At 52.2% G+C, this 23590-nt stretch overlaps 11 protein-coding genes across 11 annotated transcripts; 6 read left to right on the forward strand and 5 right to left on the reverse strand.

Moving 5' to 3' along the window:
* The first annotated feature begins 21 nt into the window (after positions 1–21).
* BDW47DRAFT_94764 (Zn(II)2Cys6 transcription factor) lies at positions 22–1742 on the forward strand. Its single transcript, XM_024820281.1, has 3 exons — positions 22–197; positions 277–776; positions 832–1742. Exons 1-3 carry the CDS (start codon positions 158–160, stop codon positions 1693–1695), a joined length of 1404 nt encoding a protein of 467 aa, XP_024674384.1. The 5' UTR covers positions 22–157; the 3' UTR covers positions 1696–1742.
* Positions 1743–3469: 1727 nt separating this feature from the next.
* On the forward strand, positions 3470–5435 carry BDW47DRAFT_123864 (GMC family oxidoreductase; the record flags this gene model as incomplete). Its single annotated transcript, XM_024816137.1, has 3 exons — positions 3470–3730; positions 3786–3857; positions 3918–5435. The coding sequence occupies 3 exons, from the start codon at positions 3470–3472 to the stop codon at positions 5433–5435; spliced, it is 1851 nt and encodes a 616-aa protein (XP_024674385.1).
* A 79-nt stretch (positions 5436–5514) lies between these two features.
* Positions 5515–7203, reverse strand: BDW47DRAFT_101922 (family A G protein-coupled receptor-like protein). Its single transcript, XM_024811749.1, has 4 exons — positions 6702–7203; positions 6444–6645; positions 6044–6391; positions 5515–5984 (listed from the first exon to the last, which is right to left on the reverse strand). The coding sequence occupies exons 1-4, from the start codon at positions 6971–6973 to the stop codon at positions 5736–5738; spliced, it is 1071 nt and encodes a 356-aa protein (XP_024674386.1). The 5' UTR covers positions 6974–7203; the 3' UTR covers positions 5515–5735.
* A 1722-nt stretch (positions 7204–8925) lies between these two features.
* Positions 8926–9446, forward strand: BDW47DRAFT_123866 (uncharacterized protein; the record flags this gene model as incomplete). Its single annotated transcript, XM_024816138.1, has 2 exons — positions 8926–9128; positions 9197–9446. The coding sequence occupies 2 exons, from the start codon at positions 8926–8928 to the stop codon at positions 9444–9446; spliced, it is 453 nt and encodes a 150-aa protein (XP_024674387.1).
* An 831-nt stretch (positions 9447–10277) lies between these two features.
* Positions 10278–11692, reverse strand: BDW47DRAFT_135147 (uncharacterized protein; the record flags this gene model as incomplete). The annotated part of the gene is made up of 6 exons (XM_024818259.1): positions 11538–11692; positions 11435–11477; positions 11201–11372; positions 11014–11150; positions 10900–10954; positions 10278–10845 (listed from the first exon to the last, which is right to left on the reverse strand). Exons 1-6 carry the CDS (start codon positions 11673–11675, stop codon positions 10278–10280), a joined length of 1113 nt encoding a protein of 370 aa, XP_024674388.1. The 5' UTR covers positions 11676–11692.
* A 1184-nt stretch (positions 11693–12876) lies between these two features.
* On the forward strand, positions 12877–14376 carry BDW47DRAFT_135149 (S-adenosyl-L-methionine-dependent methyltransferase; the record flags this gene model as incomplete). Its single annotated transcript, XM_024818260.1, has 5 exons — positions 12877–13073; positions 13139–13265; positions 13327–13450; positions 13505–13965; positions 14036–14376. The coding sequence occupies exons 1-5, from the start codon at positions 12906–12908 to the stop codon at positions 14374–14376; spliced, it is 1221 nt and encodes a 406-aa protein (XP_024674389.1). The 5' UTR covers positions 12877–12905.
* A 674-nt stretch (positions 14377–15050) lies between these two features.
* BDW47DRAFT_135153 (cytochrome P450) lies at positions 15051–16957 on the reverse strand. Its single transcript, XM_024818261.1, has one exon. The coding sequence runs from the start codon at positions 16817–16819 to the stop codon at positions 15200–15202; it is 1620 nt and encodes a 539-aa protein (XP_024674390.1). The 5' UTR covers positions 16820–16957; the 3' UTR covers positions 15051–15199.
* A 539-nt stretch (positions 16958–17496) lies between these two features.
* Positions 17497–18790, forward strand: BDW47DRAFT_116130 (putative integral membrane protein; the record flags this gene model as incomplete). Its single annotated transcript, XM_024814888.1, has 5 exons — positions 17497–17661; positions 17728–18021; positions 18207–18241; positions 18319–18436; positions 18494–18790. 5 exons carry the CDS (start codon positions 17497–17499, stop codon positions 18788–18790), a joined length of 909 nt encoding a protein of 302 aa, XP_024674391.1.
* Positions 18791–19391: 601 nt separating this feature from the next.
* BDW47DRAFT_123872 (nucleoside deaminase) lies at positions 19392–20072 on the reverse strand (the record flags this gene model as incomplete). The annotated part of the gene is made up of 2 exons (XM_024816139.1): positions 19392–19951; positions 20021–20072. The coding sequence occupies 2 exons, from the start codon at positions 20070–20072 to the stop codon at positions 19392–19394; spliced, it is 612 nt and encodes a 203-aa protein (XP_024674392.1).
* Positions 20073–20825: 753 nt separating this feature from the next.
* BDW47DRAFT_101926 (uncharacterized protein) lies at positions 20826–21430 on the forward strand. Its single transcript, XM_024811750.1, has 2 exons — positions 20826–21305; positions 21359–21430. Exon 1 carries the CDS (start codon positions 21094–21096, stop codon positions 21292–21294), a length of 201 nt encoding a protein of 66 aa, XP_024674393.1. The 5' UTR covers positions 20826–21093; the 3' UTR covers positions 21295–21305; positions 21359–21430.
* Positions 21431–21659: 229 nt separating this feature from the next.
* On the reverse strand, positions 21660–23573 carry BDW47DRAFT_101927 (pth11-like integral membrane protein). The gene is made up of 5 exons (XM_024811751.1): positions 23166–23573; positions 23072–23108; positions 22946–23013; positions 22504–22889; positions 21660–22447 (listed from the first exon to the last, which is right to left on the reverse strand). The coding sequence occupies exons 1-5, from the start codon at positions 23367–23369 to the stop codon at positions 22024–22026; spliced, it is 1119 nt and encodes a 372-aa protein (XP_024674394.1). The 5' UTR covers positions 23370–23573; the 3' UTR covers positions 21660–22023.
* Positions 23574–23590: the final 17 nt, after the last annotated feature.

Below are 23590 nucleotides of genomic sequence, written 5' to 3' on the forward strand. Positions count from 1 at the left end.
TGTCATGTCAGGATCCAAATGCTGAGTCATCCGAGCCCGACCCGCGACGGACTAGCGCGGATTCCCATCGCCCGGAAGTACCGCCGTTGACTTCTCCGCACATCCACTCGCCCAGACGGGAGAAACCTCACCGATAGCCCCCAATTCCGCGGAGACGATGCCGGCAAGGTGGAGGACAAAGTCAGGCTGTTTGACCTGTATGTACCCTCTTTTGGCCTGACAGCGATCATTGGCTATCATGGATGTTAGTGTTGTTAATGTTGTTCGATCTCGCAGGTCGCATGAGACGGAAGAAATGTGACGAGGAGGGCTCGGTATGTCGCGCCTGTCGTCGCAATGGCCTCACGTGTATTTGGCAATCTGGGATCGAACCGGGGAAGGACCGTAAGGGAAGTGATGGTAAAGCACTGGTGAAATCGCCGCCTCCGGAGACTGCGTCGTTGTCTCCTCGATTCTCGGCCCTGGAAAACACCCCGCGAGATGCCCTCTTCCAATATTTCGCCGGGTCCATATTGCCGCAATTGATGATGCCAGGATCACCCCCGAACGGGGCAAATGATCTGCTCAAATTAGGGGTCCAGTTTCCGTGCGTGCGGGACTCCTTCCTGGCATGTGCCGCGCTGTTTCGGTCGAGCAGTGAACAACCCCCGCCGCGTGACGCCCTCGGATACTATTCCGGCGCGTTGCGCGCGACCCGAAATATGATCCAGCAATCAGCGGTCCATGGCACGGAAGACTGGTTCTATATACAAACGCTGTCATTGTGTATATTCGAGGTTCGTGAGACAACCCCCGACCGACGCCGCTCGAATGCTAACCCAACTCAATTAGCGCGCCCAGTCAGGCCCTACGTGTGGAGCCATGTCGCATGTGCTGGGTGCATCACGTGTCATGGCTTTGGAAGTCAGGAATACCTCCGGGACGCAGCACGACCCAGCGCTCATCACTCCACTCCAACGGATGTGTGCTGCAGCCCTGCTGTATCATGCGGCCACCATGGCTTTCCTGAGCCCCGACATAGGATGGCTCCCCGGAGACGCAACGTGGGAGCAGGTGCAGCAATACTTCGAGCCAGATTCTGACGCGTTATTTGCCATGCCCCCGTCGATGTGCCGACAGATTCTGGAAATCTCGCGGTTGGCTCGTCGCACGCCATTGTCCGAAAACGACCGCCTGGTAGCGTCGGACTTGCAAAAGCAGCTGGACGTATGGCTTCAGCCACTTGTCCATGTCGTTCCGGGCCAGAATATTACGGCAAACGATATCAGCGACATCCGGAAGGCAGCCGTGCTCTATGCAATGGCAGCCGATATTTTGCTTCTGAAGGTGACGCAGCCGCGTATCAAGGCCGCTGATTCCCGTGTCCAGGGCCGCGTGAAGCAAATCATGAGCATCTTGCAATCGGACGTACACGGGATATTTTGGAATCAGCACTACTTGTGGCCATTCGCTATTGTCAGTTGCGCCGTGCAGCGCGAAACAGAGATGCTTTTCTTGTTGGGCCGACTCGATAAAATGTGGGAACGATCTCATTGGGGGGATATAAAACGCACCCGTGAATTATTACAGAATATGCTACACTCCCGACGAGAGAACGCGCAGTTTGCTTCGCTGCGAGACAATCGCTCGGGGAATGTCCCGGAGCCATTTGATTACTTGCTCCAGCCCGAGGGGTTGTCCAAATTCGCCAGCTGACCCCGGAACGCTCAGTATTGGTCAATCAACAGCTCAGCCATGCTGGAGTGTCCCGTGAGAGCGAACCCAGCAAAGGCTACCCATTTTGGAACCATCAAAGCGCTACTGCGATAATCACATTGGGCCCATCCAGCTCGGAGTCAATGCAGTCTAGGGCGGAATATGATTGTGGTGTTTCGGATCGGTTTGCGGTCGTGTCGTTTCGTGTTCTGGGTGCAGCTGTTGGTACAGCTTGCCGGGATAGGAGGAACTGAGCTGCTCTGCCGTCTTTCTGGAAGGGCCGTCGACTCCGGTTCCCCGTTATATTCCTGTGCCGCCTCCCGTCAGACATGGGCATGTGGCATTCGATCAGATGGCGGATGATCTTGGTCCCCCATGCGGGTCGCAGCCGTTCGCTAGTCGCAGGATCCTCGGTGTGTATTTTCTGTGTCAAACCAGGGTCGCGGACGCTTGTGCTGGTAGCTTATTCAAAACAAACCCGGCCTGCGAAGACATGCAAGATAAGCAGGGAAATCCAGGTCTAGATGTCAGATTTGTGAGATAGGTTCATCAGGAATAATGGTTCACGAAATTATATGTTGTTGGCAACCAGCCCTATAACACCACTTCTGTCGCAGTTTTCAGACCCCCCTGGGACATGGTGTCGGGTCACTACCGGCGATCCTAAAGTCGTGGGTACAGGGTTCGAATTTTGCAAGGCAGAGGTCAACCACCGATTGCGGTAGTTAAGGCCGAATTGCGCATACCGGCACTTGGCGTAACTGGAAAAGGATACTGCGATGGGACGTACCACCGTGAGTGTCGGTTACTTTCTGTCACGTCACCCACCCGATCATTCCGGACGATCCTGTATATATCATCCCATATTTTCTTTGTTCAAGTAATTTCGCCAGGAGCTCTTCCCACCATCTGACCTGAATGCATTTGAAATGGCGCTTAAGACCCGTCAACGCACTAGGAAACGAGAATGGGAGTAGTTTAAACCGCCAGGGACCCGCGGTCTTCCAATCATACGCCGAACGTCTTAAGTCCGTCGCCAAATGTTCATCCGCCGCATGTCAAGACCACCTTACTCCCTTGCTAGCGACATGCCTTTGTGGGCCTGAAGTTCGAGTGCGACTGGCAAGGTATCATCGACATCGTATTTGCCGGCACAGTAACCAATGCTAGCTGGGATGGGGCCATCGTGAGGGGTGCGTCAAGCGAGCACTGTCGACCTACCAGGATGACACTTGGCAGCGTAGCCGTGTGAGAAAGCTTTCCATAGCTTGGTTTCACCCCCTCATTGGTGAACCGCCTAGTGTCAAAAGATGAAGGATGGATATATCGACGGGAAAAGCGAGTTGTTTGAGCAGCGGACAACAGCGGTCAAGCGGTCGTGATTTCTTTGCCCACGGGGGAAGTCCCATATTTTATTAGTTTCGCCTGGAAATGCCCGAGGTCTCTACAACGCCGTACGGAGTATGCATGTCAGGAAATGCCATGTTATTCTCCTCCTCCATCGGCGATTTTGTGGGGCGCGCAAAGGCCCGCGATTGGGCAATAACGCAGCCAAGCCCCATCGGCGCATACAATATCCGCCTTTCTACCCGCAGTATTGCGCCGCGCAATGTGTAGCCATTGGGTGGCTACTAGGATTGCGCCAGGCCCTGGGATGGTCGTTGAACCCCATCGCAAGCCATCATGCATGTTTCTTGACAAACATTATAAAACCTCAATGCGTCCAGTCGTCCGACAAGGTCATCCCTGACGCCATGTTCAAAACCCGACCGCCATGACCACGCCACCATCCGCCGGGAGCGCCATCTGCTCTTTGAACGAGTTTCTGCAGGTATCCTATGACTATATCATCGTCGGAGGGGGCACGGCCGGTCTCGCGGTGGCCGCCCGTCTGAGTGAGAACCCGAGCGTGACGGTTGGTGTGATTGAGGCTGGGAGCGACCAGACGAAGAATGAACTTGTGCAGACCCCGGCTCTCTTCCCTCAGATGCTGGGGATTCCGGAATACGACTGGATGTTGGAAACTGTGCCTCAGGTACGAGCATTTACCACCCAATGGCGCCCTGTGCAAGCAACTAATGAGACAGTAGAGAGCGAACAGATACAAAGTCCATGCACAGACTCGGGGTAAAATGCTGGGAGGGTCTAGCGCCATGAACGGAGTAGGTCACACAACGTTGCCCTAGCCAAGGATGATGGATCTAATATAATACTTGGTGTAGATGATGTATGTCCGCGGCTCGAAACAAGACTACGATGATTGGTCGACATTTGGCAAAGGATGGTCATGGTCATCCATGGCACCCTACTTCCGGCGACACGAGACCTTCGATCATACTAGGATTGGACCCCCAGGAGACGATGACTTCACCCAGTTCCGGATACAGAGCCACGGTCAGACGGGGGCGATCGCAACCAGCTTCAACAACTGGCGGAACCCCCTCGAACGATACTTCATTCTCGCCGGCCAACAGGCCTCGGGAATCGACAGAAGCCCTAGCGATCCCTGGGGCGGTGATCACGTCGGGTTCTTCTCGTCGCTGGCCACGGTAGATCGGCGGAACGTAAAAGGCACGCGGAGCTACGCTGCCAGCGCGTATTTGCTCCCGAACGCGTCACGCTCCAACCTGAGGGTGCTGACCAACGCCCTGGCTTTGAAGGTCCTATTGGAGGGGCGCACCACCCGTGGGGTTCAATTCATGCACTCGGACAAGATTTGCGAAGTCCGCGCCACCAGAGAGGTGATCCTTAGTTGCGGCGTGTACAAGACACCCCAGCTCCTGGAACTGTCTGGGATTGGGGATCCAGTCGTCTTGCAAGATGCCGGTGTACAATGCACCGTACCGCTGTCAGGGGTGGGCGCCAATCTCCAGGATCATGTGCTCACGGCCGCGGTCTATGAATTGAGCGAGGGGATCACGTCGTTGGATGCTCTCCGCCACCCGAGCATTCTCCAAGAACACGTGGACATGTACGCCAAGGACAGCACCGGGCTTCTGGCATCCGCCACGAGTGGAATGGGGTTTCTCCCTTACTCGAGGCTAGTCTCCTCGGCTGAGCTGGAGCGGACGTGTGAAAAGATCCTTGACTCGCCGGCGCAAACACCCTTCCAGCGCAAGCAACGCGAGCAGGTCGTCGGACAGCTGCGGAGTCCGACCTCGGGGAATATCCAGTTCATCCTCTCTCAAGGCACCCTGAACGTGGACGAGGTGGTCGCCGACCAGGGCAAATTCGCTAAGCCGCTCGCCGGAACCGACCCGGATGGCTTTACAATCGTGGCTTGTCTCGAATATCCCGCCTCGCGAGGTACAGTCCACATCACTAGCAGCGACCCCACCGTGAATCCCGCCGTCGACCCGGCATACCTCAGTCATCCCGCCGATGTGGATATCCTGGCAGCGGGGCTCGGATTCTGCGACGAGATCGCCCAATCTCCCGCGTTCAAAGATAAAATCCGGCGGCGAGCGCACCCCCCTGGCGACATTCGCGATCGTTCCCGGGCCACGGAAGCTGTGCGCGACTTTTGCATGACCGAGTACCATCCTTGTGGAACGTGTGCGATCGGGGCGGTCGTGGACGAGCGCTTGCGTGTGCGCGGCGTGACAGGACTGCGCGTAGTCGATGCCAGCGTGTTTCCGGGCAATGTGAGTGGGAATATTTTATCAACCGTGTACGCTGTTGCGGAGAAGGCGGCGGATTTGATCAAGGAAGACGCGTCCTGGGTGCATCCATCTCTATAGAATGATGAGTTCCGAAGCCCATGGATGAATGTTATGAGTTACGTACTACCCTGTCGAGTAAAAGCAATTTATATGAATCGCTATATGCAAAGGCAGCCACGGTAGGAAATCTTGAATTGCCGCTGGAATTCGGCGGATACCTCCAACTCCCAGCAAAATTCATCCTCGCGTCTGTCATCATTTCTCATCTACTCAGGAAGATAAAAGTTATCGTAACCAAGTGGACTGGACAAAGTAATTTCTCGTCGCTAGACATCCCCCACTACGCACTGCCCAGCATTCGAGCGAACACATCTCGTGTCAATCCTTCTCAGTTGTATTTGAACCTATCCGAAAGCTGGGTATTGGTACACTCCCCAATCTAGAAAATGAACAATGGCGCAGATCTTGCAGCACAGACGACATCGCATCCCACGATACAACGATGTAAATGACACAATTCCAGAAGCCCTGCAGCGGAAGCACGAAGCTCGCGACGCTGGTCAATCCGAATATGTAGTGATTTGCCGGCGTCGCCAAGGCGTAGATCCGGTTAGCGATGGAGGGGATCTAGACGGTGGGAGTCCATCAATACATGAGCAACCGGGTGTATGGGGGTGAAAGCTTACCCAGGTAATGAACATCGCGAGGAAGAACGTTAGGGCGTACTTAGTATACGCCCGCACGGCCGAGTCAGGCTGGGGAATGTTCGAGTTCTCGAGTCTGACCCTCTCCATTGACGATCCGCCCGTGGTCTCGGTTTGCACCGTGCGATTGTCGGAATCCATGGACGAGAAAATCTCCGGTCCCATCTCGGTGTCTGGACTGCGAAAGCGGTTGAGCTCGCGACGTCCGCGGTAGATATACCAACCCACGCGAGTATATATAATGAAATTTACTGCGATGACCAACCATATCGGTCCGTAAAAGACAGCGATCTGTAGGTAATCCCATTCGTTTGAAATCCAACACCATTGCTGCCATCATTAATCACCACCCGTGGATACAGGAGCCTTCGGAGCGACTCACCGTGGCTTTCCCAAAGACCTTTCCCTGGCGGTCATTTTTTACGAAGAGCAGGACCAAAGCAGGGATGAACGGAACCCCGTAGCATAGCAGCATATACCTCCATTCCAAATTCCGTAGATGCTCCGTGTCATGTTTTCGAAAAAGGGCCAGGTAAACATTACAGGCCATAGCGAACGTCCAGAGCGCATCGGACGCCATAAACCTGAGAGATCGATCAGCTGAATGCCTGAGCCACGTTTCCTTCGCGCCGAGTCTCACCATTGCAAAAAGAAGGCCTGAAATTGACAGAGGTCGCTATCTGGCCCGCTGTCCAGGCCCGACACCGATACCAGCGTGGCGACATTACACATGACATTCCCACATGCAGCAAAAAACACCAAGCGATTGATAGGTTTGCGAAAGCGGGTCGACCCGATAAAGGTGAGGATAATGATCAATGACCCCGCGACCGAGATTGAAGAACACGTCCTCTCGATAATCGAAAGGATGTATCGCTGGTGCGCGGTGAAGGCTGTGTACTGAACTTCCATGAAGCACCCGTCTGAAGTCCCAATTGCGACGACGCGCCCGTGAGCGGCATTGGGGTGGAGTGACCAAATGGTCACAAGATCGACATCGATGATGATAATGATGTACCAAACTGCAGCTGGGGAATAGACGAAACAGCTGTCGGATGCCAGGTATCTGTCTTACACGAGGGTATCCATGAGCTGATTGACAAGTGGCAATATGTAAGAGACTTGAGTGAACCACCAAAGCAGTCTCGTTGTTGGGAGTCTTTCGCTTCACGCCGTGGGGTTAAGTGGGACGATGGCTCTTTTGTAGGGTGATGACATCATGATTCCACGGACGAAATCTCAACATCCGGGAGTTCCCTGGCAATCCAGCACCTCACAAAGGTAATTGGTCGGTACTGGCTGGTAATAGTTCCGAGGCTGGGTACACGTTACTAGTTGCCTATTATACGAAACTTGGATCAATCATACAAAAATGAGCCATTGCATAGTCAGTCGTCGGCACCCTGGTACCTCGGGATAGGGCTCCGAAAACATTGCAACCCGGTGCCCTAGCCTCGGGCCCGGAACCTGTAGAAATCAACTTGTTGCCGAAACCCTGCCATGTTGGATCCAATCCCAGGGTATCATGGTCTGCTATATTTGACATATGAAGATGTCAATAGATGTCGACAGCTGTTTCGTCCAGGACGCCCCGTCCAGACATGGTCCCATCAATACATAGAAGATTTGTGTTCACCCTGTCCCCGGGTCTCGGGAGTCGAAAGGACGCCAATTATGTCACCAGACGAGAGATACTCAGCATTTCTTGTATGATCTGGATTTGGGTGCGAGTTTTGAACTCCGTCTAGTCCCCAAGTACATCACGTTGAGAGCGCCATCCCTATTTTCCTGTACACCATGGGCCATCCAAATGATGGAGAAGCCATACCCAAGTTTATTCCCAACGAGGGATCTCTCGTTGAGCACTGTTCCGAGACAGACGGGGTAGAAGAAGCGCTCACATTTTGTCTCAGTTATGCTAGGGTTCAACACCTAATTCCACGTCAGTTTACCCGTATCCTTCTTTCACGACGTCGAGGAAGTCTGTCGTGTCATCACTCTTGGTTGATCAGGGAGCAATGATTGTACTGCATTCGGTGACACCATGATTGCCAGTGCGAGAGAAGCATTGTTGGTTTGTATCAAAACCACCATGCACTTTTGACTCGTCTGGCAGTTCTTTCATCCATAGATATGAGTGTAAATCTGAATGATCTTCCTTTTCTTTCCGACAACAATGCCCAGTACTCTTGCGGTCGGGACTTAAAGAGGCCAACGTGCATTTCGCACATTTGAATTGTTGTTAATCCCACAGGTCAATGAATGGTTTGTGTAATGAGAACCCATTTAGTTCCTCGGGGGAGATTCATTATCCGGTTATCCAGTCACCCCAGTGGTCACTGACCGAAAGGAAACCACTTGAAATGTCTGGGGTGGGTGGACTTCTTGTCCGCTCTTGGGACGGGGATCTCTTTCCTATTATAAGTCTTCTTTGGGTTCTCAAAGAAAGGACGAAGACAAGCAAACACGAGGACAAACAAAAATGAAATCCCCCTCGCCATTCAACCGATTGCCAAGCGCACGACATGGAGCGGGGTTGGATTTGAATGATTTGGATAAAAGCGATGGTGTGCGCCTATCTTTCAACCTTTGGAAGTCTACCTGCAAATCCAAGCTGGGACAATGCTCCCCTTTGACAATAAGGAGCATCATCCCCGCCTGAGGCCTGTGGTATATAGTGTTCGTCATGATCCCCGTCTGTCGAAGCGTTTCCCGCACTCTATCTATCCAACATTTGGACTTCACTCACCGCAAACACTCTCATCTTATCCCGTTACTTTTTTCGTTCTTCTGTACCAACCCTCGTTCCTTTATACTACAGGAGCTCTTGTCACTTCCCCTGATATCTAATAGACCCCCTTACCATGTCCTTCGCTAACTCTCTTCCAGTTGATTCTTACGGGGGAACGGTCAATGGCCGCTCCATCACATGGACCAAGGGCGCAGCGGCAAGGCTGCCCGCCGATGCGAGCAAGTGGACAGTGGATCCGGCCCTTATGAAAGGTGCTACTGAGCATGCGGCCCATGCTACTGCCACACGACTCGGTAAACCCAAAGTCGTCATTATGTAAGTCGTTCTGCGAGTCCAGTTGTTGTGTGGGCTTTCATTTAGCCGTTACGCTAACCGTCTGTTAGGGGATCGCTTCATGGCACGACAACTATAGGTGAAACCCGTCAAAAGATACCACACCGGCCTCATTGCACATTTCGAATGGAGCCAGGCGGCCATATCAAGGTTCATGTTTACGTTGATGTTTCCAATGCCATCTCGGCGGACGGGTTGAAAGTGGTAGGAGAAAGTGTGAGTATTCGCGATCGGGAGCCGGACCCAAAGCTTTCCATCGGGGACTACTGGAGGACATATAGTGAGTCCGCATCGGCCTAATGGGGACCAGGCAAAAACCATAGACGTCCCAATGTATCTTGGTCGATATTCATGGGCTCTGACACCGCGAGTTTAAGGTACTAAGCACAAGGTGAAAGCATAGCCTCCTTCTCCCTTCCCTTCTTTGTCTCTCTTTTCTTCTCTTTCGTTTCTTCCTTTCGTTCCTTTCTTTTCCCCTTTGTCTTCCAATTTTCCTTTATCTTCCACTATCATTTTTATTACCTATTCTATTCAGGGAAATATGCTGGGGGTGTTGAGGATGTATCATCCAAATATATATTTGTCAGGCCGGAGATAATCTCTTTTTCTCCAAACAAAGCTTCAGGTAAAAGTCTCGGACACCCTCATTATTGCTTCTACTCTTTTGATGACAAGACTAGCTCCTCCATGAAGAGCAACCCGTCACGCAAGGCATGTAAATATGCCCCAAAACGCTTTTTTGGTCGAATGGTTGTACTACCAGGTAATTCAGGTGCACCACCCGACCCTTAGGACACTAGAAACCTCTGTAGCTTCTACTCCACTGGTCCTTCTAAGTGAGTAATACAATCGAGTGAGTCAAATTTTGCATTATCAGCAAAGAAGGAGGCACTAACAATAATATTCAATGAAGTAGTGGATGAATACAAGTTATCAATCAATCTTGATGCCACCCAATTACCCATTTGGCACTTGGTGGATGACAATTCCGAGGCCAATAGTGATATATTAAGTATATATACCCAAGTACCCACATCATTATTACAATATTCTCACAATATACAATACCAACTCATGGAAGCCAAATGTGCCACCTAACTATTTACACGTACATTTAACGCCACGGTAAGGTCAATAATGTGATCGCCCAGATACACCCGTCTGCGTCTTCTCCAGCTCAAGGTGGACATCTGTCGTGACTCGAATACCCATGTCTGCGTCCCCATTCTGCTTTGCGCCCGAGGGTGAAATGATTTCCTCTTGGCTCTCACCCGAGGAGGGCTTGCCCTTGTGCTTTCTCCATCCCGCGGAAGGGCCCATCTCGTAAGGGGTTTGATCATGGGTGGAGACAAGGGTGTTAAAGTTTCCTGTCTTGGAAGAGAATACTTTGCCGTGGGATACTGTGTTTGAGTAACCGTTGCTCGACGTGTTCGTGCGGAACCACCGAAACCGTTTGAAGAGGGGCTTGATCCCTGGGGCGCAGACGATGATGACCGATACGAAGCACTCGCGTGACGCCCATCCCAAGGCGGTCGCGAGGGTGTTAATGTCCGTGACGGAGTAATAGGCTCGGAGAATCGCGCAGATCATGACAAAGATACCGGAACAAAAGAGGGCCACTAGCATTATCTTCTGCGTCGCGGGTATGCGAGCCGCCACGACCAGGGGGACGGGGACACACATGACTGCGAGGTCCGTTCTATTGCAGTAGAGTCAGAGAGAACTGTTTAGTTCAGGAAGGATTGATGCATACAAGATGCTGAGCACTTCGATAACAATGTAGTTCAAGGGTCGGAGGGTGCAGTTGTCTGTGAGTCGGTATTAGTCTCTGATCCAGGACGAGGCGGGGGTTTCTGGGCAAACTGACCCCCGGCGTAGGGCTTTACCTGCCAGTTTTTGTGGATGGGTCGGCACATGGCAAGGTCAAAGATCAATGATACGAGAAAAGTACAAATGCATAGTACTCCAACGATTAACGAAAGGCGATGCTGCCAGAGGCCCATTCTGTGTACATCAGCAACGTCCATTGCCGCATGGATCAGTCAATGCCTTACGTGAGTCGATTGCACAAGAACACCAGAACTCCCTTGAACGCCCAGACTGCTACAATATATGCAATCCAGGCGACGAAACCGCAAACCGAGCCGATTCTATACGATGGTACCTCGTCGTCCGGAATATCACGCGCAGTCTCCGGGGTGAGACCAATATTCGAGCCATAAACATCTGATTGAGAAACGGTGTGTTAGACATGATTCGTAATTGCCAACGTTTCAGATAGAGGATACCTGTGCAAAGATAGAGTGTGATGGTCATCAAAGTCCAGAATACCTATTCTCGCGGCGTCAGAGACCTGGACGGTAAGGATAGGCAGCAGTAGAGAAATCTCACCAGGCCGAGGATCAAGAACACATCATCCCAATACAGCCCTCTCTTGTCAACGAAGCATCGCGAATAGATGCGGATGCCAGCCACAATGATTCCAATGGCCCATTCGGCGAAGAGCTCTGCCGTGAGATTGTAGACCATGCTGAGCAAGACTACCCCAAGGGTTGTATATACCTGGGTTGATTACCAGACACAGTGACAAGATGTTCCCAGAGTGATATATATTTTCCAGCAGAAAATGGTTGACCGAGACAGTTTAAAGTTCCACGGGACACCAATGGAAAGGGTGACCCAGGCTAACGGTACAGAAAGCATACCAACTCTAAGTGAATTAAAAATAGCATAACAGTGGGAGCCGAGGAGAACATTTCCAGCGACGTGAAATGAAAGACCAACCGACAAAAAGAAACGAAACAACAAAATACCAATGACAGGAGCAAGAGCAAAAGCACTGTTGGCGATCTACCAAACAACAGCAGGATCTGTCGTCCCCAAGTCGCCAACCAACAACCAGACGCGTAAAGGCCCATAAAAAGGATCACTGATCTACAGATCATAGTTTAATATACTAGACAGGGGCAAGGTCCCTGCAAATGGGTCAACGATAAGGAGAAGGCGGGATGTGGTGGTATGATTTCCGCAGACGCCGGTGCGTCGCTTGCATCATGGAACAATGGACACACCCGTGGATAAGCCATGTACGAAGGAGCATGTGAAGGCACAGGACCGCTTTTGGCCCCCTCTAGCGTTTCGGGATTGCGCCGCAGCCGCTCCGAATCGGGGTCTGGTGGGGACGAGAGGGGCACTTACAAACATGATGGGGATAGGGCATTGATGGGCCGAAATAGTAGCCACCACTTTGTAGTGGGGCCGGATGGCTCCAAAAACTAACGGACCGGGACAAGTTCCGCACAGTCATAACCGAATCGTGGTAAAGTCACAGTTGGAAAGGGTGCCACTATGACAGGCGGGGAGGGGGCATCAGATACCAAAAAGCTTAGTCTCAACACCGTCCGTTAGCTTGGAGATGCCGATCGGCTTGGCCTGGTCCCACTTCTGTTCTCGATGGCTACCAGGTCTTCCAAACGGTGGTCTTCGTGACCTAAATCCGATGATCGTCGTTGTTCATCGGCCTACTAGGGCGCGAATGGTGGCATCTACACCCCTCCCAGAGGATTCTTAGTACCAGTCCACCCTTATAGAGCGGCACGAGAGGGAGAAACTTGCTGATCATGACAGTTGGGGGTGTGGTGACAGGCCAACGCTACCCCCTGTCAGTTGTATTTATGGATGGTCGACCCCTTGAAATTTGGCCCCCAGTCCCTGTGAGAAGCATACACTTCTTCACTGCCCTTCTTAGTCAAAGCAGATATGGACACACAACAGATCCAGAGCCTTTGGGCCAACACTCAAATATCGCTGGCGGGATTCCAGAAAGATCAGTCAGAAACTTGCCGCAAAGAAGCCCTGGCCCAGATCACCAAGCTTCAACGAGCACTTGAGCAGCCCAAAGATGCCATCTTGAAGCTGTCGTACCAGGTGGGCTTGGAAATTCCCCATGATTGCCATCATGGATCCTGGACACTGACAGACCCTCACTCAAGCCAATGGTCTTCATGGCCTTGAAAGTGGCCCATGACATGAAGGTTTTCCCCGTGCTGGCAAATGCGAAAGCACCCGTATCAGCAAAGCAGTTGGCTGCTGCCAAACCGGCCAACCCTCTGCTTGTTGGTACGTCTGTCCGAGACTTAGTCCGGTGTACCGATACTGTTTCTAATATTGGTGAATGTAGAGCGGATCATGCGCCTCCTGGTGTCTTTTGACATCGTCGAGGAACCCGAACCGAGCGCCTACCTGCCCACGGCAATTGCCAAAGAGATGGTGAACCGACCGGCCATTGGCACAATGGAATCTTTGTATGGACTCCCCATCCCGGCAGCGCCTCTTATAGTGTCCCTAACATGCCACAGGTTTTGCGAATTCCTCCCTATCTTGCAAAAGACTCCCGAATACCTGGCCGCGACGAATTACCAAAACCCCGAAGACCCGCTGCAAGCCCCCCTCCAATACACCCACAATGTTGAGACCGATGGATTCTCCTGGCTGTGCGAGCACCCGGCGGCTCTTACCCGTTTCAACGATTTCATGGAAGGCCAGCGTGCCAGCCGCGTTCACTGGGGCGACTGGTTCCCTGTACAGGAGCGAGTCCTAGCGGGCGCCGACAGCAATCCTGAGCGGGCGCTCGTGGTCGACATTGGTGGTGGTCGCGGTCATGATCTCATGCTGTTCCAAAAGCGGTTTCCCGACGCCCCAGGTAAGCTGGTACTCGAAGATCTCCCATCGGTCATTGATGAGGCAGCTTCCGACCTGGGCGCTTGTGGCATCCACGGTGTCAAGTATGACTTCTTCAAGGAAGCCAACCCGGTCAAAGGTCAGTGAATTGGCCCTAATGACCCCTAATCCGACTTCGCTCCTCTGCCCCTGCTAACCTGCGGTTGAAGGCGCTCGTGTTTATTACTTCAAGTTCGTGTTCCATGACTGGTCCGATGAGAAGGCCCGTGTTTTGCTAGGCCACGTCGTCGATGCCATGGAAGCTGGATACTCCAAGCTTGTGATCGAGGAGTATATCCTGCCAGACCGCAACGCTGAATTCCTGCACGGAACTACCGACATGGCAGTGATGATTTTCTGCTCTGGACTGGAGCGCACCCGCCAGCAGTGGAAGAGTCTCCTGGAGTCGGTGGGTCTCCAGCCTACTTTTTGGACACGTGAGAACGACGGCCTGGGAGTTATCGAGTCCGTGTTGCCGGTTGCCAACGGGACAAACGGGGTAGCCCATTAGATTCTATAGTTTTTAGGCTCGCGAATTCAACCATTTTGCATCAATAGATAGTTTTCATATCCAACTCCAGAGGCAAAAGCAAGACACCGTGCTCGGTGTTTGGGGCGGTTTGCAGTACGGACAGTCACGTCCCATGATTGGTGCCGGTTCAAGTAAAGATGAAGAATCAGATCGATAGCCCCACCTCCGAGCATCTTGCGATGCACCTCCAATCTGGTAATTTATTGTTTAGCCGTTCCAGCGTCGTAGGTAACAGGTTTGCACGTGTGACAGTGGATGGGATGTGTTCGAACGGTTGACGGCCGGTAGCCAGCGAGGTCATGTGGTCGTGCAATCCGAGGCCAGTCCACAACCACAAAATAAAGCTGTTTCATTCATATATCCATGAATGCTCTTGGAGACCATATTTCACTATTGAAGGTTGTAAGACGGCACGAGGGGCGGCTTAACATCAGATGACCGATGCCTTGGCTTGCGGGAGAATAGTGGGTTTGAATTGTATTTATTCGGAGTGACGGTATGCTATATCGAAGGCGATCTAAGGGAGGAGAACAGTAAATACCAGAATGGCGGGAGAAAAGCGGTCAAGATATTGAATATTTGGATGATTTTTGTAATTATGAAAAGGATGCGAATAGTTGCAGTATTCAATATAAGATCTGTGGCAAAAACTTCGCAAGTCAGCTGACATGTTGACCGATTGCATTGTCTAACTCGTTCACAATGTTCGCCTCAAAAGGCGACTCCTTCAAATTAAGCATAGAGAGATGATACACTACGGAGTGGCCCCATCCCATCGAGTATATGGAGAAAAGGGAATGGTTTACTTCTCCACGTCATGCGCGCTTCCCATAACCCTGTCTAGACCTTTATCGGCCAGAGCCCACTCCCTCTCGATCACCTCCATCACCCAGTCACCCCGAGGTCGAAGGTGCACTTGACACTCCGTCGGCACTGTCATGAATCCAACTACGGTCATCTTCCACGGATCTGCCGTGGTGTCCGAAGCGGCCCCAATGTCATACGCCCAGAGCAAGTGAGCCACCTGCATGAAAGCCCCGTCCGTGGCAACCCGTTTCCCCTGACACATCCGTCGACCCTGCCCAAAGACCGGCAAAGGAAGGTCGGCGTGTAATCTTGTCTCTCCGCCTGGGTCCGAGCGCAACCATCGTTCAGGGACAAAATCCTGCACATCGCCCAGAGCCGGGTCAAACACCATCTCATCTCGACCAATCGCCCAGGCGTTGGCCATAATGGCGACGTTCTTTTTGATCGTGACACCCTGATACTCGTCATTGCGGTCCGCCCGGCGGGGGATCGAGCCTGGCGCGATGGGCCGCCAGCGAAGCAATTCCTGCACGATGGCGTCGATCAAAGCTAGGCGCGGACGGTCCGAGAATCGTGGGAGACGGTCGCGCCCAACGACGGAATCGAGGGCCGCACGAGCCTGGGTAAAGACGGCTGGGCGGTGGAGCGCGGCGATGAACAGCCACAGCAGCTGGCGCGGTAAAATCTCCATGCCGCCTTGGACCGATGTGGCCAGGGTGAAGGACAGATCGAGATCGGACACTGGGCTGTCTCTTGTAGCGCATTTTCTTGCGATCGAAAGCCCCTGCTTTGTAGCATTCCAGCCTACTGAGTGGCGGCCGTGGTGGAATAGACGCATATAGAGGTCAACCTGCGTGGCGTAGAGCATATCGGCGAACTTCTTCCACGGGGACATCCAGGCTGGCAGGTGGCGGAGGACGGGGATTAGGTCGGGCAAAGCAGGGTTGGCGGCGAGATGTGTCACCTTGTTTTGAATGTCGACAATCTCATGCAGGATGGGCTCCTGGGCCCGTGGGATTCGTAAACCATAGTGCAGTGCCAAGATGATACTGGACTGGGTACGCTCCAGATAAGGGTAGACGGTATTCGTGCTAATCGGGGTACCCTGGGTGGATCGCCCAGTCAGATTTAAGAGATCGAATAGCAGCTGCTTCGACTCCAATTCCATCAGTGGCTGATACTGCGGGGCGGCCACGGCACCCAAGCTTGGGGCAAGCATGCGGTGGTGGAACTTGAGATGATCATCGTAGTCATGCATCAGGGTGAACCGTGATCGACCTGGCTTTGCGCCCGTAATCATCTCCATTGTCACCGAGGCCGGCCGATTGCTATACCATTGACTGCGCCGGCTAAATAGTTCAGTGACGGCCTCGGCCGAGTTGAGAACGACGATGGGTACGATTCCAAAAAGCCTGCGCAATGCGATAGCACCATTCTGTTCCGCCCAGGCGTCCCAGTTGGCCAACGGCCTGTCGATGGGCGAGTCATGCAGGTCGCCGATGAGGGGCAGTTTCAGAAGAGGCTTCTCCCCTTTTCTCACTCCCAATTTCCCGTTGGTTCTGATGCCAAGGTACAGCGCGAGAAGACCAACAGCCACGGCAAACACGATAGTCATCCTGGCCGCTGGTTCATAAATGGGCTACCTGAAGGTCGTAGACGAGAGTGAAAGGAGGGCGGCAAGGTTTTCATAGTTGACGCTACCAACGCAAGAGGAAATGGCGGACAACGGGACTAGTATATAGAGCATGCGGAGAAGAAAAAAAAAAGCAGAAATGCACCAACAAGTACGCGAGACCAATGGTTGACACTTGAGGCTCTCAGGCTCTGGTGCTAGCCTCCAAAACCATTAGCCCTAACTCTTTCCCCTCACCACACGGACCACCGCTACTCCTTTGAGTTTAGCAGGGCCAAGGAATTGGACGTGCAGAGGCTGACAGAAAACAACTACTCCTACTGTCGCTCCAAACCTCAAGCTTCTCTATTGGCTTTGTCACGCTTCCATGAATCTGGAAGGCTTCCACAAAGAGGCCCAATCGGCCCTTCGCGAACGAGACATGAGTCTCGCACAGAATGGCGGTGCATATCACGTCCATCAAAGAAATACCAGAGGGGGAGTGCTGGAAGGTAGAAATAGGAATGCAAATAATTTGGGGGAAATGAGGCAGGTGTGGAAAAGGAAAAATAAGCACCTGTTTTATTGCAAGGCTCGTTGGGATGGAAATGGGGAACCACGTTCCTTGGATTAAAACTGTTGGTCCTGCATTCCGCCGCCGGCCAAGGAAGAGAGCTTGTATGGCGGTCGTCTTCGCCATCGTAACGGATGTGCAACGGGCGGCACTTACGGTCGCCATTGTCAATAGCACGTTGACCGTTGTCGCGGTATCGCTTCGGTTGCTGGCCCAACTTATTGCCCGGAAGAAGTGGAATATGAGCGACTACTTGCTGATCATGGCCGGCGTAAGCTGAGTATCCCACTGGGGTAGGTCCCTACCGACATCCCACATCTGGTCCTGACAGCGATAGATATCTGCCGTCAGTCTCGAATCCATCTCCGTCATCTTCGTTGTCCCGACCGGCGTGGGGTATGACCATGAAAAGGCGATCATCGCCAAGCATGGCAGAGAACCGATCAACAAATTGTACAAACTGATCGTCCCGATGCAGATCTTTTGGGTTTTTAGCCTCACTGGCACCAACTTCTCCATTTTATTGCTGTATCTCCGTATTTTCCCGGCCAAGGCAGTCGTGCGGATTGTCTGGGGTACCATCGCCCTCGTCGGCACCTGGGCTATAGGAACCATTCTGGCCACACTTCTGGTCTGCCGACCAATGGCATACAACTGAAACCCGGATATTCCTGGTGAAACCTGCGGCCATGAGATCTTGTCCTGCATCGTTTCAGGGTCTATTAACTTATTCACAGATCTGATGGTGGTGGTGATCCCCATGCTGTTGCTATACCAGCCCCAAATATATCGGCCCCAAATGGCAACTTTTAAAAGATGACCTTGATGGCAGTCCTAGGACTCGGATTTGTGTCAGACCACCCAATCGCACGTTTTATTTTCCGACATGGGTATTTTGGCCCAAATCGAGAGACCTAGACCAGTATAGGTCCAGCACGTGTATCATGAGCGTCCTCCGGATCCATATCCTATTCAGCTTGCGGTTCAACGACATCACATTCACCTTGCCGCATGCCAAAATGTTTACCGGACTCGAGCCTTGTCTCGTCATTATCCTATCGTATATTCCACTCCTGTGACCACTCATCCAACGGTCGCCGCAGTCGTTCCAAGCTACGGTGGGCCAAGCTCCCAGATGCCCCGTGCTGTCTAGAGGAGGCCCGACTGCTGCCACTAACAGGCTGGACTCGTTAACGGATGACTCGCACCCACCATGGTTGCGGCAGATGGAGCACAATGTGTATGCAGGAGTGGCATCGCCCCACCCGTATGCGCGGAACGATCTGAGTATTAGAAGCGAAGAATCCCTCGGTAAGAAGCACGCGCAGCATAAAAGTCTCGGTCAGAACCCAGCTGGGGGGATCAGTGTCACCCAAGACTTTGAGGTTATCGAGGAATAGGGACATCACTGTGGCCATATTATCATTCTCATTGTGGTCGCCCCGTCACCTATGTGTTGTATAGTATATGATTTTCGAGGGTCTGTAGGATGACGGGAGAAGAGACGAATGAACATTAGTTCCTCGTCGAACCACATTCCGGCCGGCCATATCAGTAATATCCACACTATTGTTAGCGGCGTATCTGAGATCTGGAGTCCCTTCCTAAAATACTATTTGAAGGTACAAAAGCCAGTACCAGGAATGAAGAATGGCGTTGTTGGTAGGGGCAAATGTGGGACTAATGGGGCATGATAGAAAGATTATAAGATGAACCGATAGATGCGGTGAAATACTTGATGACAATTATTGACCTCGCGGATTGACATATTTGATGTAATGTAGAGATCCTTTGATAGAAGAGTTAAGATTTGGACCGGATGGATGAAAGCTATCCGACTGCCCGGCGATTAGGTGACAGGCCACTCTTCTCGGCTATTGACAGTCACTCAATTCTAGACAACCTAACTGTAACCATCTGTTTACACTGGCCCTGGAATTGGCCACCCGTTTTCCTCTTCAGGATCATATGCAAATTGCAATCTCGATCGATGTTGCATGCCTACGCCGCTTTTCGACTCCAACACAGTCGATGCAGTTCACGAATTTCCTCATCCAGACCCGGTGCGGGCCCCCCGACTAGTATACCCGGTGCTACCTGATTTATCGGGAGCGGCGCAACTGGACCTAGTGATACCCCGGATTCCGTCTTCCATTGTACCAGTTGCTCGGACGAGCTGGCGTATATGATTCTGCCAAGGCCCGCGTATGCATGGGCCGCCGCGCACATCGGGCAGTGCTCGCCAGAGGTATAGACAGTGCTCGTGGCGCGTTCCGTGGGACTGAGATTATCCTGGGCCCATTTGACCAGCGTGAACTCCGGGTGCAGCGTAACGTCTGAATTGGTGACCGTCCGGTTGCGATCTTCCTTGAGGACCTGGCCTGTTGCGTCCACTAGAACTGACCCAAAGGCACCATCCCCCGCTTGAGCCGCTTGACGAGCGAGCTCAATGCAGTGACGCAGGTGTCTAGCATCCGTCTCCGATATCATGATGTTGCCGGTGTTGGAGAACGAGCAGAAATGGGACGTCGTCGGGTGGTGAATCTTTCGAAGACTCTGACCTGCCACGGTCAGACATTCATGATACAATTATACACAACAAAATCGGTACCTTGTATTGTATGGATTACTGTACAGGCAACCAAGTCCCTGGATGGTGTAAAAACTGTTATGGTGGAACATTGCCGGGTTCTTTCTCGCCTGGTAATGAGATGGCTTACCCAGCCACCGAATCTCCTGCGGGGTAACTTCGGTTCGTATATGTCCCTCAAATCTCACTACTTGGTGATGCGGGGGGTTTGGGGAGTTACTAATGCCAACCCCTTCAGAATCAGGATGGTTCATCTAAGATCAATATCGTTGATTATACCCCGAGATGGTGGATGGTGGTACATATATCCTGTGATCTCCAGATGCTAGCATTCGGCTCCTCCAGGCCCAGGTAGAGGTCCAACTGAGATAACCTTCGTCTATATATATCTCGATCCTATCGTCAATTGTTTGCTGCGGTACTCATCTAATCTGTCTAATTCGGTGGCATTCTCCCATCGCTCATCCGTGTTGGACTGTCGCTCGGAGGCACGACTTACTTATTATGCTACAGCCCTATCGCACCTATGTTGGCATTAACCCTTTACACAATATCTTTCTGCTGGAGCTGGATCAAATAACAGAATAAAGCGACGCTTACCTTCCCCCCCCGGCTTACCTTCCCCCCCCGCTCCCCCTAGCATTTACTGGCGTCTTATGAAATCACCAGCCAGTGATCGCAGGCGTCTCGCCACCAACGTTAGTAACCCTCATAAGAATGACCATTATGACGAGGAAGTCCGCCTACTTTCATTGTTGGGATCTCCGAAGTATGTCTAAATCATTTATTGCCACTCTCTTTAAGGTTAACTACAATCCGATTGTGCATCTCGAACCACCAATTGCCTCTCGGTTTGCGTTGAGCCGGATCCACCTCCCGCATCCAAACCACGGAGTCCGGTAAGCCTTGACGACATCGATGATTCACACAAGACCACAATTGGAAATGGAAAAATTGGAATTCTAGAACGCCAAACCCGGTGCCACATGGCACTTCAGCATGGTCACTGTTTCTTATAAAAGGTTGTGGTCGCAGGTCTCAGCTTCGAATTTAAAATCTATATATTCTTCACTCTCATTGTCAACGTACAGTATTTGATTATCTCTCGTCATCATGAAGATCTCCTGGTCCATCATTGCCATCGCTCTCGGTCTTTCCACCACCGTCGTCGCCGGTGGGTGTAAGACCTCCGAGTGCTGCGACAAAGAAGCCAACAAGTGTCGCACGGCTAAGGGCGCCAACCAGGCGTACTGTTCCGCAGAGAAGGCCAAGTGCTATGTTGGGGCAGGACTCAAAGATCCTTTTGGAGGATAAACGGGTGTGAGGTAAGGTAGTTGTATATTCTTCACTGCTTGAAGTAGCTGACTAAATCTTTTAGACAGGGTTCTTTCTTCTCAAATCTAGCTTCTGTGTTCTGTTTATTGATTGATGCCAATGTTGCTCGTTGTCAAATAATCTGCGAATTGTTCATTACATTTCAATTGAAAGTTCTTTACATAACTGGTTGACTGGGATTGTAAAACTGGCGGCATTGTACCCCCGCCTCTTATTTCGTCGCAAGATGGCTATAAGATGGTAGGCACAGAGCTCAGAAGTGTCTACATACCTTCTGTAGCCGAGTGCTCTTTGCCACATATTTTGTGGACCCATCCGCGAGCATTCAAGACTGCAAACCGTCGAGGCGCTCATGCTGTCATGGATCGGCATATGACAACGGCAGGGGTAGGCGATGCCTGGAATAAGTTCTAGACTCACTCGCTACTAGTTACAAGGGTGGGACTAATGATGGATAGATAGTGCATGCGTTCTCTCAAAAGCTGAGTGACATTGGATAGCAAGTGCCATGAGTGTGGGGCTATCTAAGTGAATTTGTTCTTGCAATTCTCTAATCCCGATTCAGCCAGAGAGAACTCTTCAGCATCTACATACAAGCGTCACGGGCCAGTAGTGATTCGCGGGATCCACCATGTCGGGCGGGTGCAGAACAGCTGGGCCATATGATTTAAGCTGTGTACGTTAGCTAGGTTATATCACAGCAGTCCATCACCGGGACCCCGAGGTCGATTGCACGAAGCTGGACTGGACTAGGATCGTTGATGCCGTCGAGTCTGCCTTGTGGATGTTCCCACTTCCCGCGACATGGTTCGTCAGCCCGATCTCGTCATCCCCCAGTCGTTGGCGGCCATCGAAATGTGGCGCCCGATTGCCGAACACGGAGCTCCGCTGGGGACCCCGCCAGGGACCCGACGAACCGTACGACTTAGACCCGGTCTTATCCCGACTGGATAGCACGTTCTGGTGTATCATCCTCAAGAAGGGCGCGAGGTGCGGCAGGCAGGCGCAGATGATGGCGACCGAGGGCTCGATGGTACTCCAGATGAAGACGGGGCCCATGAGCCAGGTGATGTCGAGGGCGGCCATGAACACGGAGAGATACCAGATGCGGACAATACTGGCTACGCAGGCGCTGGAATAAATATCGGCATCAGCTCTGCCTCTTGTTTGGAGGGCGGGTTGACTTACAAGATACCCACCGCCATGATCGCGCTAATGGCCACCTTCTTCCGATTCGTCATCTGCAGCTTCAGAATGCGCGGGATCGGAATGAGCAACACGATAAAGTCGTTGAACATGTTGATTATTCCCAGGGCCAGGAAGAAGGTGTTGACATCGATGCATGTACCCTTCTCCCCAATGAACTGGTTCCAGTAAAAGGAGAGCGGCCTGCAGCAATTTCCCATAGTGATCCAGATGATGATCGGGTAGGAGATAGTCAGAAAGAAGCCGAAGGCAATGGCGTATCGGGAATACCGGTCCAATGGAGTGAATATTCGGATGTAGAAGCAGAGAATGGAAACTTTGGTCGAGGCACATGCAGCGGCATAGACAAATGTATAGGAGTGGAGGATCTAGATAACCCCGTCAGCGAATGTAACCCGTGGAGATGCAAGTCTCATCGACTAACCCGGAAAATCTGCGAAATGTTGGGCAACGAGAGAGACCAGAGGTGCGCTCCTGCCCCCAGGGTACCACCTAAGCCCGTCAGCCTCCCACTCGTCATCGTCAGGTATGAGAACATGAGACCGCTTACCAACGATGCTCAGACCTGCCGTCGCACCTATACAAAGCTGCACCAAACTTAGCATCTTGAGCCGGGTCCACAATCGGATCAATGGGGATCATACCAGAGCGATGACAATAACCCAGTCATCGGCCATCAACGCATTCCCCAAGGTAACTCGAGCCGTGAAGCGCAGAAACACCGCCACGGCGGCCAGACAGACCATCGCAATGACCGCCCCATTGTTTCTAGACACTTCACTTTCCGACAAATCGAGCCCCGGTGGTGGTGGCCCGAACACTTTGATAATACCTGGATCAATTCCCATTGCGCTCACTTCCCACCTAATTGTAAGCAGTGGTCATGGAAGAGAACGAAAGGAAAGAAATCACCACCAGCACAGTGCAATCAGAACCGGGGGTGTCCATCCCGGAGATTTTATTTCGGAACATCCTACCCAGTACGCAACCCCGAATCCTGCACGACTAACATGTTTTTCTGGTATATTCTCACCCCCCTGCACCTGTCGAACATGTCAGGAGCCAGCCG

Source organism: Aspergillus candidus, assembly GCF_002847045.1.
Source record: "Aspergillus candidus strain CBS 102.13 unplaced genomic scaffold BDW47scaffold_9, whole genome shotgun sequence".
In the NCBI taxonomy this organism is placed as follows: domain Eukaryota; kingdom Fungi; phylum Ascomycota; class Eurotiomycetes; order Eurotiales; family Aspergillaceae; genus Aspergillus; species Aspergillus candidus.

Bases quoted from the DNA above. Each gene is read 5' to 3' on its own strand.
- BDW47DRAFT_94764 (XM_024820281.1), top strand. From the start codon at position 158: ATGCCGGCAAGGTGGAGGACAAAGTCAGGCTGTTTGACCT. The intron at 198-276 runs GTATGTACCCTC...TCGATCTCGCAG, and splicing joins AAAGTCAGGCTGTTTGACCT to GTCGCATGAGACGGAAGAAA. The intron at 777-831 runs GTTCGTGAGACA...CAACTCAATTAG, and splicing joins TGTCATTGTGTATATTCGAG to CGCGCCCAGTCAGGCCCTAC.
- BDW47DRAFT_101922 (XM_024811749.1), bottom strand. From the start codon at position 6,973: ATGGAAGTTCAGTACACAGCCTTCACCGCGCACCAGCGATACATCCTT. The intron at 6,392-6,443 runs GTGAGTCGCTCC...TAATGATGGCAG, and splicing joins AGGTCTTTGGGAAAGCCACG to CAATGGTGTTGGATTTCAAA. The intron at 5,985-6,043 runs GTAAGCTTTCAC...CCCACCGTCTAG, and splicing joins TCGCGATGTTCATTACCTGG to ATCCCCTCCATCGCTAACCG.
- BDW47DRAFT_135153 (XM_024818261.1), bottom strand. From the start codon at position 16,819: ATGACTATCGTGTTTGCCGTGGCTGTTGGTCTTCTCGCGCTGTACCTT.
- BDW47DRAFT_101926 (XM_024811750.1), top strand. From the start codon at position 21,094: ATGAAGATCTCCTGGTCCATCATTGCCATCGCTCTCGGTCTTTCCACC.
- BDW47DRAFT_101927 (XM_024811751.1), bottom strand. From the start codon at position 23,369: ATGGGAATTGATCCAGGTATTATCAAAGTGTTCGGGCCACCACCACCG. The intron at 23,014-23,071 runs GTAAGCGGTCTC...TGACGGGCTTAG, and splicing joins GGCAGGTCTGAGCATCGTTG to GTGGTACCCTGGGGGCAGGA. The intron at 22,890-22,945 runs GTTAGTCGATGA...GGGGTTATCTAG, and splicing joins ACATTTCGCAGATTTTCCGG to ATCCTCCACTCCTATACATT.